General features: G+C 32.9%; 5 protein-coding genes across 5 annotated transcripts; 2 read left to right on the top strand and 3 right to left on the bottom strand.

Moving 5' to 3' along the window:
• Nucleotides 1-32: 32 nt before the first annotated feature.
• LOC111290241 (uncharacterized) lies at nucleotides 33-1,310 on the bottom strand. The gene is made up of 2 exons (XM_022881573.2): nucleotides 663-1,310; nucleotides 33-555 (listed from the first exon to the last, which is right to left on the bottom strand). Exons 1-2 carry the CDS (start codon nucleotides 732-734, stop codon nucleotides 241-243), a joined length of 387 nt encoding a protein of 128 aa, XP_022737308.1. The 5' UTR covers nucleotides 735-1,310; the 3' UTR covers nucleotides 33-240.
• Nucleotides 1,311-5,009: 3,699 nt separating this feature from the next.
• LOC111291191 (uncharacterized) lies at nucleotides 5,010-5,703 on the top strand. Its single transcript, XM_022882817.2, has one exon. It carries the CDS (start codon nucleotides 5,151-5,153, stop codon nucleotides 5,550-5,552), a length of 402 nt encoding a protein of 133 aa, XP_022738552.1. The 5' UTR covers nucleotides 5,010-5,150; the 3' UTR covers nucleotides 5,553-5,703.
• A 920-nt stretch (nucleotides 5,704-6,623) lies between these two features.
• LOC111291190 (uncharacterized) lies at nucleotides 6,624-10,283 on the bottom strand. The gene is made up of 9 exons (XM_022882816.2): nucleotides 9,983-10,283; nucleotides 9,672-9,915; nucleotides 9,443-9,592; nucleotides 8,640-8,697; nucleotides 8,455-8,547; nucleotides 8,238-8,336; nucleotides 7,911-8,002; nucleotides 7,234-7,293; nucleotides 6,624-7,133 (listed from the first exon to the last, which is right to left on the bottom strand). The coding sequence occupies exons 1-9, from the start codon at nucleotides 10,162-10,164 to the stop codon at nucleotides 6,867-6,869; spliced, it is 1,245 nt and encodes a 414-aa protein (XP_022738551.1). The 5' UTR covers nucleotides 10,165-10,283; the 3' UTR covers nucleotides 6,624-6,866.
• Nucleotides 10,284-10,829: 546 nt separating this feature from the next.
• On the bottom strand, nucleotides 10,830-13,421 carry LOC111291196 (L-type lectin-domain containing receptor kinase VIII.2-like). The gene has a single exon (XM_022882827.2). It carries the CDS (start codon nucleotides 12,954-12,956, stop codon nucleotides 10,893-10,895), a length of 2,064 nt encoding a protein of 687 aa, XP_022738562.2. The 5' UTR covers nucleotides 12,957-13,421; the 3' UTR covers nucleotides 10,830-10,892.
• Nucleotides 13,422-14,020: 599 nt separating this feature from the next.
• On the top strand, nucleotides 14,021-16,748 carry LOC111290242 (putative calcium-binding protein At1g02270). Its single transcript, XM_089768732.1, has 7 exons — nucleotides 14,021-14,141; nucleotides 14,259-14,315; nucleotides 14,367-14,456; nucleotides 15,045-15,070; nucleotides 15,198-15,403; nucleotides 15,495-15,569; nucleotides 15,672-16,748. Exons 1-7 carry the CDS (start codon nucleotides 14,021-14,023, stop codon nucleotides 15,808-15,810), a joined length of 714 nt encoding a protein of 237 aa, XP_089624858.1. The 3' UTR covers nucleotides 15,811-16,748.
• Nucleotides 16,749-17,719: the final 971 nt, after the last annotated feature.

The raw sequence follows: 17,719 nt of genomic DNA on the forward strand, positions 1-17,719 counted from the left end.
TAATTGGAATATATAGTAACAATAGTTTATTAATTACCACCATACTGGTCATGTTATATATGGATATAATCCGATTTTCAATTGTTACAGATCATGTTAAAAAAATGTAACAACAGTGGGGGATTTGAAGCTGATCATCAAATCTAATCAGGGTGACACAAAATACAATCCAAGCTTCTAAAAGTAACAGTTTTTGAACTACGATGAACCCTCTAGGCTCTATCTTTTCTTTTTCTGTGATCACAGAGGGACGAGAGGTGCATCGCTTTTGACTTCTTCCTTGCTTGGGGCAGCATTTGAATTGTGAGCAGCTTCAGCCTCCTTTACCGGCAGTACTGTGGTATTATCAGTAACCTCAACCTTATCCTCAGCAATGTTGGTGGAGGCTTTAACGTCCTCCTCTGTTGGTTTGGCGGTCTCAGCCACTGTCTCTGCGGAAACTGGTTCAGAAGCAGCGCCCTCTGGCTCAGAGGAAGAGCCTTGAGCCGTTTTATCTGATTCAGAAAGATCTACCAAAGGTTTTTCAGTCTGAGTCTCACCTCCATTAGTGTTATCCTGCATTCATATATATCGACAATGGAGAATATTAACGAAATAACTACACAGAACTGTTAACTTGTAAATTCTCTAATTGTACAAGTAGAAATTTAGCAAGGTGTTACCTGAGCAGCGGTCCCAAGCTGAGGCTTCTCAGGGATGTCATACTCCTTAGGTTTGCTCGCACAGCCTCCCATTATACGTACGGAAATTTTGGGATGATTGGGCGAGTCTTTCTCTGGAGGTGGTCGGATTGTAGTTTCTGCAATATGCTTTTATAGATTCAAGGAATGGAAGCAATTGAAGGGGATCCTTTAATATAGGCAGAGCACCTTCTAATCCAATAATGAGGAGAATTTCTCGGGTCAATAGCCCTTGCAGGCCTGGCAATAAGGCTTTTATGGTCTATCTATATTTGACTTTGTCAATTCGCTTATGGACTGGACAGCATAGTTTTCTCTTGCGCCTTTCATGCCGGGGTGAGGGTGAGAAATCAGATGTATATCGGTTGGAGTAATTAGTTGTGGCAATTATATATGGCAGTGGAAATTCTTTAGCTCCCGCCTAGTCCGCCGTTAAGATCTTGTCCCTTCTTATATAGCACCAAGAACAAAATGGAGATTTGGTAAATTTGCAAATCAAGATTTGAACCCCAGATGAGATCTTTCTTCAATCATCCACCCTGGTTGGCTGGTCGTCGTCTTCCATCCGAGGCCAATTCACTCCTAAATATTCCCCCGTCAAATACAATGTCACACCACACAAAGGAACGACTGGGACCAAAGGCACTGACTTAAAGAATTAAAAAGTTTTTTACACATAATTATCAATAATAATCAATCAATAAAAATATATTAAAATTGAGCTCTCCCAAGAGATGTTCATAATTAATATTTAATCAAATTAATTAACTGAATTAATTTAATTCAATTAATCGATCGATTATTAAATTAATTTCAATCGATTATCAAAAATAATTTTTAAAAAATTTATATTTTCAATTAATTCGATTCAAAAATCGAATTAATTAAAATTTTAGTCAAAATATTATAAAATTTATATATAAAACTAAAAATATATGAAATTATTTATTTTATTTTAAGTTATTAGAGTTTTTAACTTAATAATTTGATATTTAAATGTCTCTATTGAATAGTTTATTTAATTTATTTTACATATGAAAAAAATAAGAATTTAACATATAATTTATTTTATTTTTTAATTAATCAAAATCAATTAATTTTTAAAATAAAAAAATTTAATTTATTTAATAATTAATAAAATATTATAATTTAATTAATTTAATTTTAAATAATTTAATTCAAATTTAATCGAACTTACCGAATTAATACCTTATTTTTATAAAATTTTGCTTAGTTGGCCGCTCATTTCTTTCCATTTGTCAGCTAGTTGCATTTCGGGATGTTGGGCTTTTAGATTTGTTGGCGTCATCTTAGGTCTAGCCTCTGGATTCTATCTGTTACAAAGGCCATTGGTAGTTTGGTACTTCAGAGTTAAAATTATTTGATTGCAACTTTTTTGTTTTAATAGTTCACTAAAAAAATGAGAGAGGGACGGAGAAAATGAAGCGAGCAAGAGAGAATAATCTAATTTAAGGGCTTACGGTAGTTTTAAGAACAGAGGGAAGACTCTCGGAAAAATATAAGGATAAATATAAAAATTGTTCATATATTATATGATTTTTATTAGTTTAATATTTCAAATAATAAAATTATCATATTGATATTTTTACTTTTATTTTGTTATTCATTTTAACATTTGAGATTAACATTGTCAATCAATTTATTAATATAATATAAAAATATAATAAAATACTGATATTTATTAAAAAAATTTAATCAATGTTACATCATTAATTATCATATTAACATTAAAAAAATTTAAATAAAATTCTAAAAAATTAAAAAAATCTGAAATATTTTTAAAATTATAAAAAATTAAAAAAACTTCAATATTTAAAAAAATAAAAATTTTATGAAACTTAATAAATTCAAAAAATCTCAAAATTTTAATAGAAAATCCAAATAAAATTTAAAAATTTATGAAAAATTCAAAAAATTGAAAATTTTAATAAAAATAAAATTTTCTTAAAATTCAAACAAAATTAACAAAAACTAAAAAAATTTAAAATAAAAAATTTATAATTTTTTAAAAAAATCTAAAAATATTTTAAAATTTCTAAAGTTTTTTCATTTTTTTGAACCTTACAATTTAAATTGTTATATATATCTTAAATTTTTCTTTTTTTTTTAATTTTGATATTTTTTATTAAAATTTTAAGTTTTTATATTATATTTTTTCAGAATTTTTAAAACTTTTTAGAATGTTTTAGATTTTTAAAATTGTTTAATTTTTCAAAAAATTTAAAAACTTTCATAAGTTTTTAAAAATTTTTAGATTTTTCATGAAATTTTATATTTTATATATTTTTAATTTTTTAATGTTTTGTGAATTTTTATTGAATCTTAAGAAAATTTTATTTTTATTAAAATTTACATTTTTTAATTTTTCAGAATATTTTAAGTTTTTGGATTTTTTTATTAAAATTTATATATTTTTCTGAATTTTTAAATTTTCATAATTTTTAAATTCTTATAATTTTCAAATATATTTTTAAACTTTTTATTTTTTATAAGTTTTAAATATTTTAGATTTTTTAAAAAATTTAAAACTTTTTAGAATTAAAAAAATTTTCTTTTAATATTAACATGACAATTAATTATATGATGTTAATAAAACTTTTTTATATATGTCAACATCTTATTGGATGTTTATACTACATTAATAAGTTAACTAATAATATTAATTTGAGATATCAAAATGAATGGTAAAATGAAAATTAGAATATCAAACAAATAATTTTATTTTTTTGTTCCAAACTAACAAAAAATGTATATTACAAAAGTCATTTTCATATTTAATCAAAAAATATATAATATATTTATCATAAAAAAAATTTTATTCAATTTCATCATTTTCTTAATTTAAAATTATTAAGATTTCAATCATTATGATTTAGTTAAAAGATTATTACTTAATTTTAAATAAAGTAACAACAACTTTTAAATTTTTTAAAAGATATAGTCTAGACCTTAACAAATATTTAGAAAAAAATAAAAAAAAAAACATAGATTTTTTAATCTTTAAGATTTATAAGATAGATCACTTGGCATGTTTTGTAGTATTTGCATTGAGAAGACATATATAGATTTCACATAATATTAAAGATTAATGCGGCTAATGATGCCTAAATTACAATAAAATATTTAATATTTAATTGATATTTGAAATTTAAAAATTTTTAATATAATATTTAAAATTTGAATATATTAATTAATGTGATACTTGAATGATTGTTTATTCATTATGTATTATTATTTAAAATTAACCACGTTAATGATAAATATTATATTAATTAATAAATTTATAATTTAGATATTGTATTAAATTTTTTTTAAATTTAAATATCATATTAAATATTTCACTTATTTAAAAAATTATTTATAACATTAACCTTAATATTAATTAATAATATATAATATAAAAATAACATGTGCTATATAATTATTATTTTTTGGTCACATATATATAATTATTAAATCAAGTTATATCATGTTTGGTTCCTTAAATATTAAAGTCAAGATTTGAACTACTTTTTAAAAAGCCACAAATTTGTTTAAAATTATTTAGTAAGTTTAAGTCATATTTGATGTATAAGATAATAAATGTGATACAATATTAATAATTTTATATTATATTTGATTTATATTTTTAAAAAATGATAGAATCTTTTCAAAGTAGAAAAAATTATTCTTAACCTATAAAATTAGATTTACATATTTTATTATATCCTTAAAAACTATATCAATAATTTAAATTATATAAATTTTTAAAAAATAATTTTGACTAATAAATAAATTATTTTATTTTAATCTTTATAAATATTAAATATAAAATAAAATATTATTATTTAATTTAATCTTATCCCACTCTATAATAATTTTATAATAATTTTATGTACTAAACTTATTCTTAATATTTTTATCTAATTCTTTTCAAATATTGGGCTGCTAATCTGATGAGCTTCTTGGGCAGCTTCAAACATTACCGGTTAAAAATGTGAAAATATTGTTTTAAAAAATAACAATTTATTATTATATTGATTTTCTACGTGGCATCAATCATCAGTCGTCATCAATAGGAATACCTGTATTGGATTTTTTTGGGAAAAAGGAAGAAGCTTCATTATTATTCTACAAAGTTTTTAAGTGCTAAAAATAAACCGCTTGTTTGACAGTTTGACGACAAAGATTTCATTCTTTTCTTTTTCCTTTTATTGTTTTCTTCGTTTCTCATTTACGTACGTTAAGTAAATTCGTTGCTTTCGAGGCTAGGGTTAGGCCTTGATTTCCTGAATTCCTCTGTTCTTCTGCCATCTTAATTTCGCTGTTGTCTGAGTCGGGGAAGAAAGAAACACACGACGAGCTTTCCCTTTTCATTTACCCAAAGGAAAGCTCGCCTTCGCTGTTAATATTCTGACTAATAAGTTTTAACCAATTTTCCGAGTTTGAGATCAATCAATCACATCAGTCATGGCGGCGGTGTTGTCTCCAATACCATTCTGTGAATCCGCATTGTCCCTGTTGTTGCTGCTGCTCCTCGTTCCGTTCTCCTCTTCGTCCAGCGTCAGATCACAACAGCAATTCTCAGCCATCCGATTGCCTTCCGAGGCCGATCCATGCGCCAGTTCCCCCCGACCCAATTCCTGTCCCGTCAACTGCTTCAGGGCTGATCCTGTTTGCGGGGACGACGGAGTTACCTACTGGTGCGGCTGCGCCGATGCTCATTGCGCGGGGGCTAAAGTTGCCAAAATAGGATTTTGTGAGGTTGGTAATAATGGTGGAAATGGATCTTTCCCTGGTCAGGCTCTGCTTTTGGTGCATATAGTTTGGCTCATTGTTCTGGGCTTCTCTGTTTTGTTCGGCCTCATCTGATTTTCTTTTTTTTTTTTCCTCAACAAGAACAAAGAGGGTCTTTTTGACATCCTCATTCCTCAAGTTTTTACGGTTACAGGAGACAGGCGTATGTGATGTGAGCATTTATGTAACTAAGCATTAAAATTTTCATTTCCAGGCCATTATTTTATTCTGTTCATCTCTTATCTATCGCATTGGAATCTCCTAAGTGACGTAGTTCCAGCTGACCATGCGAAAAAGCTTCCTTTTTCTGAATTTCGTTTTCTTTAAGATATCAAATACGACCAAGTTCATTCAAAGTATAGTGAGTGATGACTTGCAAGCTTTTTCCATTTGGCTATGAATTATCTTAGTTGGGTTAATGCTTCAGAACTGGGATTTTACGTTACTTTAGCTAATTGAATTATACAATGTGTTGATCCTTTAGAGATATTTCTATATAAGATGTTACATATTGAATTTGTAGATATCATTTTATTTGGAGGGGAAACGATTACTATCATTTTGTTTGCCACTCCTTGTTATGGAACTCTTTGGAGCAGAGATAATTTTCGGACAGTGGCAGGCCATCTATGTTGTCACTAAAATCTTGGTATGAATAATAACAAAAAAATAACAGTTCATTTAAAAAAAAAATGAAAAGGACCCAAGTCTTTCACATTGGCCGGGCAGCCATTAAAGGTTTCACACAGTCTATGGTCTCGTTCGCACAGGCTACTAGGCGTATTTCTAAGAACTACAGCAAGCCATGTGGTAATGCAAAAGGCATATCATGCTATCATGCCCTCTTTTTGTGCATAAATCTGAAAGCCTTGCCATTTTATTTTATGAACACACCTAGAACTGTTGGTAATATTTCTCATGAAGAAAGAGTTGTAGGTAGAAGAGATTTTATACATTCACATGTTGCTGCAGAAACGATAGTTGGTTGCTTGAAAAATTATATGAGAAAAATAAAGATAGAGTTTTATTGGATTTAGAGTTTAGAAAGTAAGTATAAGAAATCAAATCAAATCAAATCAAATGCTTGTATCCCTATCTTATGTATAGTTTTTCACTGCAAATAGAGGGGCAACACAGGTGTTTCCTGAAAAATTTTTAACCTTTAGTTGGATTCTCGATGCTTAAAAAGATATCCCGGCCTGTATTACATGTTAGTCAAACTCTTACCAAATGAATGAGCATCCTTTTATCAATTCTAAAATCCCCTAAATCCTTGCCTCTCTTTTTGAAAGATTCAGAAACTTTTAACAAGTATCAAAGTAGCCTCTCCATACAAGAACCCAGAAACACAATATGGTTGCAAACAATGGAATTTTGGTAAAATCAATTCTATTCATTTTTCTTGGAACCCTGAAGTGAAAATCCTGCTTGGCCTACATGATTTGTGTCCCTTGCTACTGCTGCTCTGGGGTTCTGGATTTCACCTTCAGTCTTTGCAGAGGGAGCATCCATTGTGCTTCTGGATAGCTCAGGGGAAGGGTTAACATGAGAACCATCAGTAGAAACATCGCTGACCAGGCTTTTGTACATAGTGAGAGCTTGGGCAATCATGTTGGCAGGGTTTGCAGCGGAACTAGGAAGCAACATTGTTGTGCCCTAACAAATGAGCAGAAAGGACAAGTTCAAGCAGCATGATAGAATGAAAAAACATTGATAACATTAATACTCGCAACACTGTCTGAGATCCCTCTTTTACCTCCTTGGCAATATTACTGAAGGCTTGAACGTACTGCTCTGCAATCCTCAAACTTGCTGCCTGCAAAAGAGACCATATTTTTTAGTCCTATTGTCACTTAGGAATGAGCATGATATCAGTACCTCTCATCTACAAATGACTTCAGCCTTAGCAATTTATGATTCATATAACACTCACAAATAAAAAATGCTCAGCACCTCAGGTTCAACAAAGGGCTTTCTGTCTCTCTGAGACTAATAATTCTCTCCTAGAGCATAAAAAAATACAGGGAATAGACTGAATGTCTTCTAAGATCTAACTAGAGTTGTACAAACAATTGAACCAAGCTTTAACTGGAAAAGACAAAGAAGAAAGAAGAGAGAGGATTATAAAAAAAAACACTTAAGTGTACAGTATATTCCTTCTATCTGCAAAACCCAGACAAATAATAAGCATCAAGTCATTGTACAAGTGCAGACACTAGGAATTGAGATCTATTAGGCATAGACTAATTGACATTTATAAGCATCACAATGAAGCCAACATGTTTATGAAATTTTATAAATGGAAACTCATGATACCATAAAAATAGACAAGGAAATCTTGTTTGAATCCTCCTCTAATAGTTTCATGTTGGATGGTTTAAACGTTACCACCTGTTATACACACACATGATGACAAAGGTGGAAGAACCTCACCTCAACTCCCCCATTTTCCTTCAAGGATTGGGACACCAAGGCGATTCCTCTAGCTGTAGCTTGTGCTCTAGCAAGGATGGCTTCTGCTTCACCTGATAAATGAGTTAAGAAGGAAAAATTGAAGGCATCAAGGGAATAATCAAATGAATCAAGAACACTAATAAAATCATTGCTCGATCAGTTTGGGTTGTCATATGAGGAGAGTTCATGATAATATAAATAGATAAATAATCAAAATTAATTACTCACATAAACTTTAGTTACAATTCATATAAAGGCCTATCATTTTTTAAAATAATGACTGTTTACAAGTTGATGCTCACTAACCTTGTGCTCGGTTAACCTGATCCATTTTTGCAGCTTCAGATGCTAAGATCACAGCACTTTTCCTACCATCAGCAATATTTATGTTGGCCTGTCTTTCTCCTGTTAGAATTAACTTTTATGAATAAATCATGCCATCTAAATAAACTATTAAAAGAGGATACCATTAGATACTACCTTACCCAAGAAAGGTAAAGAAATAATGAAATTACTGCACTACCTTCAGATTCAAGAACTTGAGCTCTCTTTTTACGCTCTGCTTCTGCTTGCATCTCCATAGCTGCCCTCACTCCACGTGGTGGAGATATATCCCCTGGGATGACAGGGAAGTGAAATATATACAAAGGATGTATTGGGAACATAAAGAATGCCCAAAAAAGGAAATATTGGCTAAACCATACTCACTTATCTCATAACGGAGACATTGGAGGCCCCAGTCTTTTGCAGCCACATTGATGGCCTCCTGCAATACTCATGTCATTTCAAAAGAATCATCATCCTCTTTCTTAAGAGAGGAGGAAGGGAATGGGAGTGCTTCATTTTGAGACTTCTATGGTGCAATAAGAGTATGAGATTAATATGGCATTATTCCAACATTTTTGGCACTTAGAGAATCACTTGTCAGTGGAAAATTATCACAGGCATTTAACAAACTAACTAAAAGAAATATAACACATCAGGCATAAACTTGTCATAGCAGGCACAACAAGCTTTGACACATAGTTTAATCATGAAAATTTTATTGATGTACATAAACTTACCCACCCTACCGAGTGAAAAAGCTATATAATATATAATTTTGAACTTGCCATCATTGGAAAGGAACCATCAAAGGCATACCTAAGCCTTCACATAGATATAAAATGTGTGGAAAGATATAAATTAATCAAATGTTAAATGAAAGAGTTTATGACCAATTTCCAAAGTGCTGCATATATTTCACAGAAGCATAAACAACATTCTTATCCCTGAGTGAAAGCAAACCAATGGAAAATAGAGTAGTTATTCACTATGCCTCCTCCCAAACTGTTGGCACAAAGTCAGAGTCATATTTATGGCTCATCTAAAGAAGACAAAGGATTTGTAGAGAGCCTCGACCTATCTTCCATTTATCCCATGTTAGAATTGTACTAAAACTCAATTTACTTGATGTCTTGGCGATTCATGTAATGAAAAAAAAAAGGGAGAATCAAAGAAAGAAAACGAACCACAATCTTTTCGTTGAGAGTGTCTCTCTCTTCGAAGGTCTTGTCGAGGGTAATTTTACCAAGCTCGCTACGCATGGTGGTTTGAGCAAGCTGAATGACGGCATAGATTGGGTTCTCAACGCCATAAGAGGCAAGCTTGGGGTCCACAATCTACAAGGTTCCAAAGCAAATTATAGACCAAAGATTTTAAAATTGAGCAAAGGGCAAAAGAAGAGAGTGGAAGAAAGACCTTGACATAAAGAACGCCATCTATGAGAATGCTGACATTGTCCTTGGTAATAGCGGATTGGTCTGGGATAGGAATGGCCTCTTCCTTGAGGGAATGAACATAGGCAATTCGATCCACGAGTGGGATTAGGAAATGTATTCCAGACGGCAACGTTTTCAAGTATTTCCCGAATCGTTCTATCACGTAGGCTTTCTTCTCCGGTACGATGCGGATGCCCCAGTTGACTGGAGGTGTAGTCTCGTAACTACAAATGATAATTGAAATCATTTTTGGGTTCTTGAATAGAGAATAAATATACAATATTAAACTACCTGAAGCTAGGGTCGCGGCCCGTGCGAAGGTGGCGGACGGCGGTGGTGAACAGCGGAGAAGAAAGAGGCGGAGTGGAAGAAGAATGCTGGCGGATAACGGCGGTTGAGAAGGAGGATTCCTGGAGATATCTAAGAGTCCTCACAGCTTTGCTCAGGGAATTCACTCTCCACATCTGATTCATTTCACTCTTTGCTATGGACTTCGAATTTCTATTTCTATGAATTTTTTTTTATTGGCCAAAGGGGTTTTAAAGAGTGGTAAAGCCCTAGTTAAACCTTTGAATTGGAAAATCAAAATCTTTTTCTACAAGTCTCTCCGGTTTTTCTCTACCATTATCCTCCAACAAACAGTTATGGGCCTTACCCAATATTTTCCTAAGCCCAAAACACAAGTTTTTTCGGACATTTCATATTTTGGGAGACTCGGGCCACCTACAAGGATAATGTCTTTTTTTTTTTTTTTTGAGTCATTCATGCTGGATTATTTTCTTTTAACTTTATATTTGGGTTTTTATTATCATTTTTTTCTTATTTTGAAAATAATTTTTTATTTTTTGTTTATTTGATGTGTTAATTTTAAATTTTTTATAATTTAATTTATCTCTTTATTATGCTTATTTAAGTGATTTATTTGTAAAACTTTTATGCTCATTTGATATTAATTAAATTTTAATTGAAAATCATTAGATTAGTGGATCGTTCTTTCCAATCTTATTTGTAAGTTTAAAACTTATCCTTATTACATGTAAATGATATATAAACCAGGAAGTGACTGCTTTGTGGAATATCTCTTAAATTCAATTGCTAGTGACATTTACGAACACCCTACTAAGCCATTCTAAATTCATAACCTGAACAAAGCTTAACAATTTCTTAATGCAATGATCAAAAAGTTCACAAACACATGGATTCACTTGAATGGGCCGCAAGAATATCCAGAGCAAAGACCCGTGGCACTGTTGTAAGGGAACAACGCAACGGGTCGAGTATCTGGCAGCTCTGGAATTTGTCTGTCCATGCTCAGAAACCCCAACACTTCCTCCATGGTAGGCCTACCTTTAGACTCGTTTAGTGTACAAAGTAGCCCAATGTCCAAAACCCGAATGGCTTGTTCTAAATTAACCAGTGAGCCCATCCTCCCATCCACTACCTTTACCTTTTCATCCTTCACATGCATCCTCCAAGCAAAATCTACCAAATCCCTTTCCTCTTGGTTCACTTCAGGCTCTAACCTTCCCCGTCCCGAAACCACTTCTAACACAAAGATTCCAAATTCGAAGACATCAGCTGTCTGGCTAACTGCTGATTCAAACCTAGTTGAATCCGTTGCTGATAGCACCATCCCAAAATCACCTAGAACCGCTCGGAAGCTTACATCAAGAAAGACGCTGCTTGTTTTCATGTTCTTGTGAGCGAGTTGCTTGGAATGCAGGAAGCTTAATGCTTCTGCAACATCGTTGATAACTTTGAAACGTCGTGTCCAGGGAAGAACCCCAACGCCAAAGAGCCATTTCTCAAGGCTTCCATTGGCATAAAAGTCATACACAATCATCATTTCGCGGTTATCATGACACCATCCCCTGATGGGGACCAAATTTGGGTGACGAACTCGGCTCATAGCACCAATTTCTTTGAGAAGCCGTCGTCTATCCAAGCCTTGCTGTGAGTTAAGAAACTGAGCAGACAGCCTTTTGATAGCCACTTGACAGCCATTGGAAAGCTTCCCTCTGTAATAAATACCTCTGGCGTCGCTACCTAGTATTTCTGCCTCGCTAAAACCCCGAGTTGCTGATGAAACTTCAGGAAACGTGAAGCGGCGGGGTTTGTTGGGAGGGCTGGGCCGTTGCGTTTTCCCTGGCGCAGTAAGTTTTGAATTGTCATTTCTTCCCCTGCGGCTACAGAAAAAGAAACCAATCATAGTAGCCAAAGCTAGTACAGCTACGGCAATGAAAATAAAAAAACTGCTTTGCGGTTCTTTGTTAGATCTCTTTTGGGTAATTTGAGTAGCATCAGATTTCTGGAGGATGATTTTATTCTCACATGTTTCCTCCGAAGGGATGCGAAGAAAAGCTAGGCTAGTTGAGCTGAAGTTCCAGGAGAGTACGTTATGAATCTGGGTCTTGTTGCCTGTCGATGCTGAGAATCCAATAAACATGTACTCATTCAGATAAGGAGAGAGATCAAGAGGACCAGAGAAGATAGGTTTAGACAGGTTATCATGGCCATCTGATCCGAGGTGGATGTCCATCCATCTACGAGGACCGTCATATGTAATCCAAGCTCGATGAACTGAACCATCGTTAAGGAACACCCCAAAATCTGATGCATCGATAGTTGTGGTGGAAACAATGCTACCAAGATTAATGCCAATATGATTGTCATTTGGGTCTCCAAATTCAGGATTCTGGCGCGTGTCAAATTCAATAGCAACGGCTTTGTAATCTTCCTGGCAAGCATCATTGAGCATACCTAGCCATGGTCCAGATCTTCCCACAGTGAACTCATCAGGGACTATGATAAATGTGAGACCACTGCCACCGTGATTAAGCATATCTGTGCTTGCGTAAGAAGAATTGCTAAATTGAAAAGCAAAGGTGGTTTGAAAGGATGCCGGGGTGCGGGTGTGTGGATCAAGCAGGCGGACAGGCGAGGAGTAAATGGCTCTCCCTGCTAGATGTCTCAGATCAAAGGCATCTGATTCATCTGGAATTTGGACGGCACCTTTTTCCATCGAAAGCTTCGCACTCCCTAGAAGCTTCACATCTGATGTTACTCTAGGATCATCAAGGCTGAAATGTGTGAAGGAGATGTGCTTGGTCACGTTAATTACAGGTCCACTTGTTGTAGCTGATGCATTAACGAGAACTGGGAACTGTATCAAAGCTAGAAGATAAAGTGACCATGACCGCCAAACAGAACAGTGCCAAAAACATGAAGCAGGGAACACAGATGAAGAACAATTTCTTTTGGCCATTTTGTTTAGCGGTGAATTCTTTTCAAAAGGGGTACGCAATTCTTCCAGGCTCGTCGATGGAGATAAGACTCTGCTAAGGAAAATTTCCAAGCCAGCTAGTTATCTTTTCTTTTTGGGAGGTGGGGGACTAAAAGATAAGCTCCAAGCAAGACGCAGTAATAACATATACGGACCAGGATATACAACCTCCTCCAATACCAGTCTAGCATTTCATTACAAAATATGAATAACTTATCGTTTGTCCCTTTCCGTTACCAAAAACACTCAACCCAAATGACTTGTTTAAGATGATTACAAATACCTGGAAAATGGATTATGTTGCCCTGCAACAATATTCTCAATTCACAAGTCCGACTTGGACCACGGACAACAACACAACATGCTTCATGTGCTTTAGATTTGCATTATTTCACGGTGGGGCACCTAGCTAATGATTTTGAGCCGATTAAATGTTTCTCAGTCACCCACTTTGGGCCCCCTTTCTCAATTATTGAGCTACTTGATTAAAGGCCACAACCTACCTGGTAATTTACTAACTAAATGCCAAGATATCTTATCTAGAAGGCTCACTAAAACAATAATTTTAGGGATGCAATTGTATGATTATTAGACATCACTATAAAACAAAAGCCTCAGGGTTTCAACTTTCAATACAGAAAAGAAAAATGAACTCATACGCCTCCTTTTTTTAAGTTAAAATTTGTATGTCAAACAAACAAGTCCTACTTCAATTTATGATATACGAAGTATCAACAGTAAGTCAAAGAACCCGAAGTATCAACAATAAGTCAAAGAATCCAAGGAAGAAAAGCAGATTATTGCTTGGAAAAACAGAAGCATTAATAAAAATGGCAGTCGATCATTCAGCTAAAACATTCGATACTCTTAAAATTCGTTTATGAAATGGCAGATTACAATAGAAAACCAATAGTTGGAACAAGGTGCTTTCATAGTCATAACATGGATATTTATTTCTCTGACCTTCCGTCGAGCCAAGACAAATATAATGCAAATGGGACCAAAAGATGAACAAGGGTCGGTGGTAAGTGTAGAACGGACAGACAATGCTTATTAGAGAGATATCAAGAAGAAGCATTGTAAAACACATGCTGTCCTACACATACCACTTCGGCCATGGACAAACCCGTCATCAATGTATTGATAAATTGATGTCATTAATATTTAGTATAAAAAATTTAAAATTTTTATGCAAGGATCTCAAGTGCATGCTTTCAATCATTCTGCAACAAAAATTAAGGCTCAATTTTAAAAGGTTGAAAAACATATATGTTAATTTGGCAGAAAGTAGCGATAAACATAGCTACATGAGCCTCTTTGATATTCATATTGCAATTAAAGGTCTTTATATATAAACCATGTTCCTCTCTTTTTTTAACATGATTTCCCCAGCTTTTCCAAATCGTTGCTGTCTTGGTGATATATGGTTTGATGCTAAAGACTATGGTTCGATACGTACTAAACTTACTGATACAAAGCCTTGTCGGCTTTTGCTTTGAAATTGGATTGTTTCAAATTCTTTTAAAAAAATAAATTTTAATCAAATATAAAAAAAATACATGAAATTAATTTACAAATAAATGACAATGAAAATAAAAAAACCAAGATAAAAAAAAAAAATCAAATATAAGAATTTATGGAGATATAGTTCTTTTCCAAAGATACTTACGTCTTTTCCTTTAACTATCCTAACTAAACACAATCCACTATTACATTATTATCTCAAATCTCACAAATAGCTTATCAAAGCTAAAAGTGCAATAAATCAAAAATCCTTAATGGTCTCACAAATATACTTAAGAATTTCACTCCCTTTGAACCCACAATATCAAATGTGATAAAGTGTTTTTGCAAACTAAATAATCTCACTAAGATTAGATGTTTACCTAATTAAGTATAAAAATGACAAATGAAGAATAAATATAAATTGGATGCACAAATGAAGCAGGTTGAGGTTGCTTTTTATTTGCCTTTTTCATTTTCTTAAAATGGTTTTCTAACTCTTTGTAGACATTTGAAATTCCAGTCTTATGTCGAATTATCATGTCAAGCATTGTTAATTTGTTTCAGTAAGGTACAAAATAAGAAGCAGTGAGGTCTGATGTTGCATTTTTGAAAGACATTTTCAAATGGTTACTTAGAGATTAAGCAATGAAATATTCCATTTTCTTTCATTTTAATTCTGTTGATTCTTTCTAACTTATAACTTTGTTTCTATTGAAGATAAAAGGTCGGTTGATTGCCGTGCATAAGGACTATTTTAGAGTGATTAATTATAGGGAATTGTTATTCAATGATTGTGGAGACCGGGTTGCGCAATTGTTACATGTTGAGTTGGCTACCCCTGATACTTGCCAAGAAATTCTCATTGTAAATACCCATTTGCTTTTACCTCACCATTCAAGTTCCTGCATAGTGCGTTGCAGGGGGTAAAAGCATCCTTCCTTTCATATCTAAGCAGAAATTATTCACTATTCTTTTTCTTATATTTTGATCCCTGTTGTATAATTATTTTGGTAGGTCTACAAAATCTTTTAGTAGGTGGAAACTTTATCAGGTGTACAATCTTAAATCCTTGCCAATTATGCTTTGCGGGTGAATATATCATTCATTTCTTTTAGTTTGGACCAAACAATGATATCTTACCCTTGTAGAGCAATACTAGATTGTTTTTTTTTTCTTGCTCATTTCCTACAGTGATGGAATGGGAGCAAACGAGCACGTTTACAAGTTCCTTAGGTCCAAGGGCTCTGTATCATCATATGATGCTGCTCATCAGTACACCGATGCAGATGCACGTAAGGTGAATATCTTTATGCTCCCAATAGGAGTCTAGCACCACATTACCTACTTAGGTTTCTGTGAAGCTCTTCGACAGGTATTGAACTTTCCTCAAATTGGGATCTCAAACTTATTTCTTTCCATTTTTGTTACCTTGTTGCTTGTTTGGAGAATATAACCAGCTAGTGCATTGTTCTGTCTTTCTACTGCTTAATATTACTGGTCATCCCCATGGACTAAGTGTTGAAGAGACAAGGGACTTGTGGGTCAAGCAGACATTGATGGAAACGGTGTTGTTGACCATAAAGAATTTCAGGTAACTCTTATGGAACTTAGTCTCGGGTATTGGCTCTTATTTGCAATGAACACTGTGGTGCTTCCTTAATCCTGGTAATAAAATCTGAGTTTTTTACAATTAGGTGGCATGCCAGTGGTCCAGGGTATTTGATCTTCAGAGTGTTCAATGAACCAAAATGGTTGCTTATATGTATGTTTCTGAGTATCTTTTATCGTATTCTCATTTCGGAGAGCTATGCATAAATAATGCACCCATTATTGAAAAACAAACACTGCTAGGTATAGCATAGTTTATCTCCTACTATTGGGTGGTTTTAGAAAGTGATTTAACTCAAATTGCGATGAATTCCATTAGGCAGATTATCATATATATATATTATAATGTTAATGCTGTGGAATAATGACTTTGCAGCAGCAAATCTGGAAAGCGACGTGGTTGGAGCAAAGAGATGAACACAGCAATTAAGGCCAAGATTGGGACCATAGGGTGGCTGAAGAATATAGGCTGGAGCAAGCTATCGGTTTTAGCGTACGTGAAGAACGCAGTCCTGTTTCCTACAGAAGTGGAAAAAGAAAGGTCACCGGAAAATTATTTTCTCTCCCACCACGCACGACTTACAGTGGTGTTCTCACCAATAAAAATGCCATGTTCCCAGTTAACATCTCGACAATTCTGAGATGTAACGAAACTTTGGACGGAAATTTTGAATGAGTTTGGATAAAAAATAGTGTTGATAATGAAATAAATTGTAAAAATAAAAAAATTATCATTCGAGGCGTATATTAAAGTTGTATATAATAAAAAGTTTAAATTATTTTATATATTATAAAATTAATAAATATTAAATTATTTTTAAATTAAATAATAAATTTGTTAATAAATAATTAAAATATATATATTAATTTATTATATAATAAATTTTATTTGAAATTAAGTTGATAAAATTATTTTATAATTTTTAAATAAAAATCAAAATAAATAAATGAAAAAATAGATGTAAAGTGCTAAAGTTATTAGCTTGCAGGAGAGAAAAGGATACAAAAAAAAAAAAAGCAATTGCTATGAGCAACAGCCACCGGACCCCCACCTCCACTGGAAAATCGGCATAAATCATCCTGCACCACTACTTTGTTTGGATTTAAAATTTATGGTTGGTACAACTTTTCATAGGAATTACACCTTTATACGGATGCACGTTTCAATCCAAACGCACCTTAAGACTTCATTTGAATCTCAAGGGAACTTTGTTTTGGTGAGATTAATCTCTTTTGTTATGCAATTGCACTTCCGTAATGCATTCGGATAAAATGATGGTGTGTTTGCACCTCGAAAATTGTCACTCGCATTCAAAATCTTCCCAGCGGGGTTCAGGGGTTTGATGGGATTTTTAATTCTCACCGCAGCCTTTTTTCTAAATATACCCTTTTTTTTGTTTTTTGTTTGTGAGTTTTTTTCATTCTTTTATTTTTAAAATTTTATTTTGAATTAAATAATTATTATTTTCATATAAAATTAATTATTATAATCTAGATTATTATCAATTTATGTAATATTTTTTTAAAACATAGTTAATATACTACTATTTTTTATATTTTTAATTATTTATTAATAAAATTATTATTTGACATAAAAATAACTTAATATTCTTATAAATGCCAAATAATTT

Source organism: Durio zibethinus, chromosome 11 (assembly GCF_047325235.1).
Source record: "Durio zibethinus cultivar Kanyao isolate XHJ-2024 chromosome 11, ASM4732523v1, whole genome shotgun sequence".
NCBI lineage: Eukaryota > Viridiplantae > Streptophyta > Magnoliopsida > Malvales > Malvaceae > Durio > Durio zibethinus.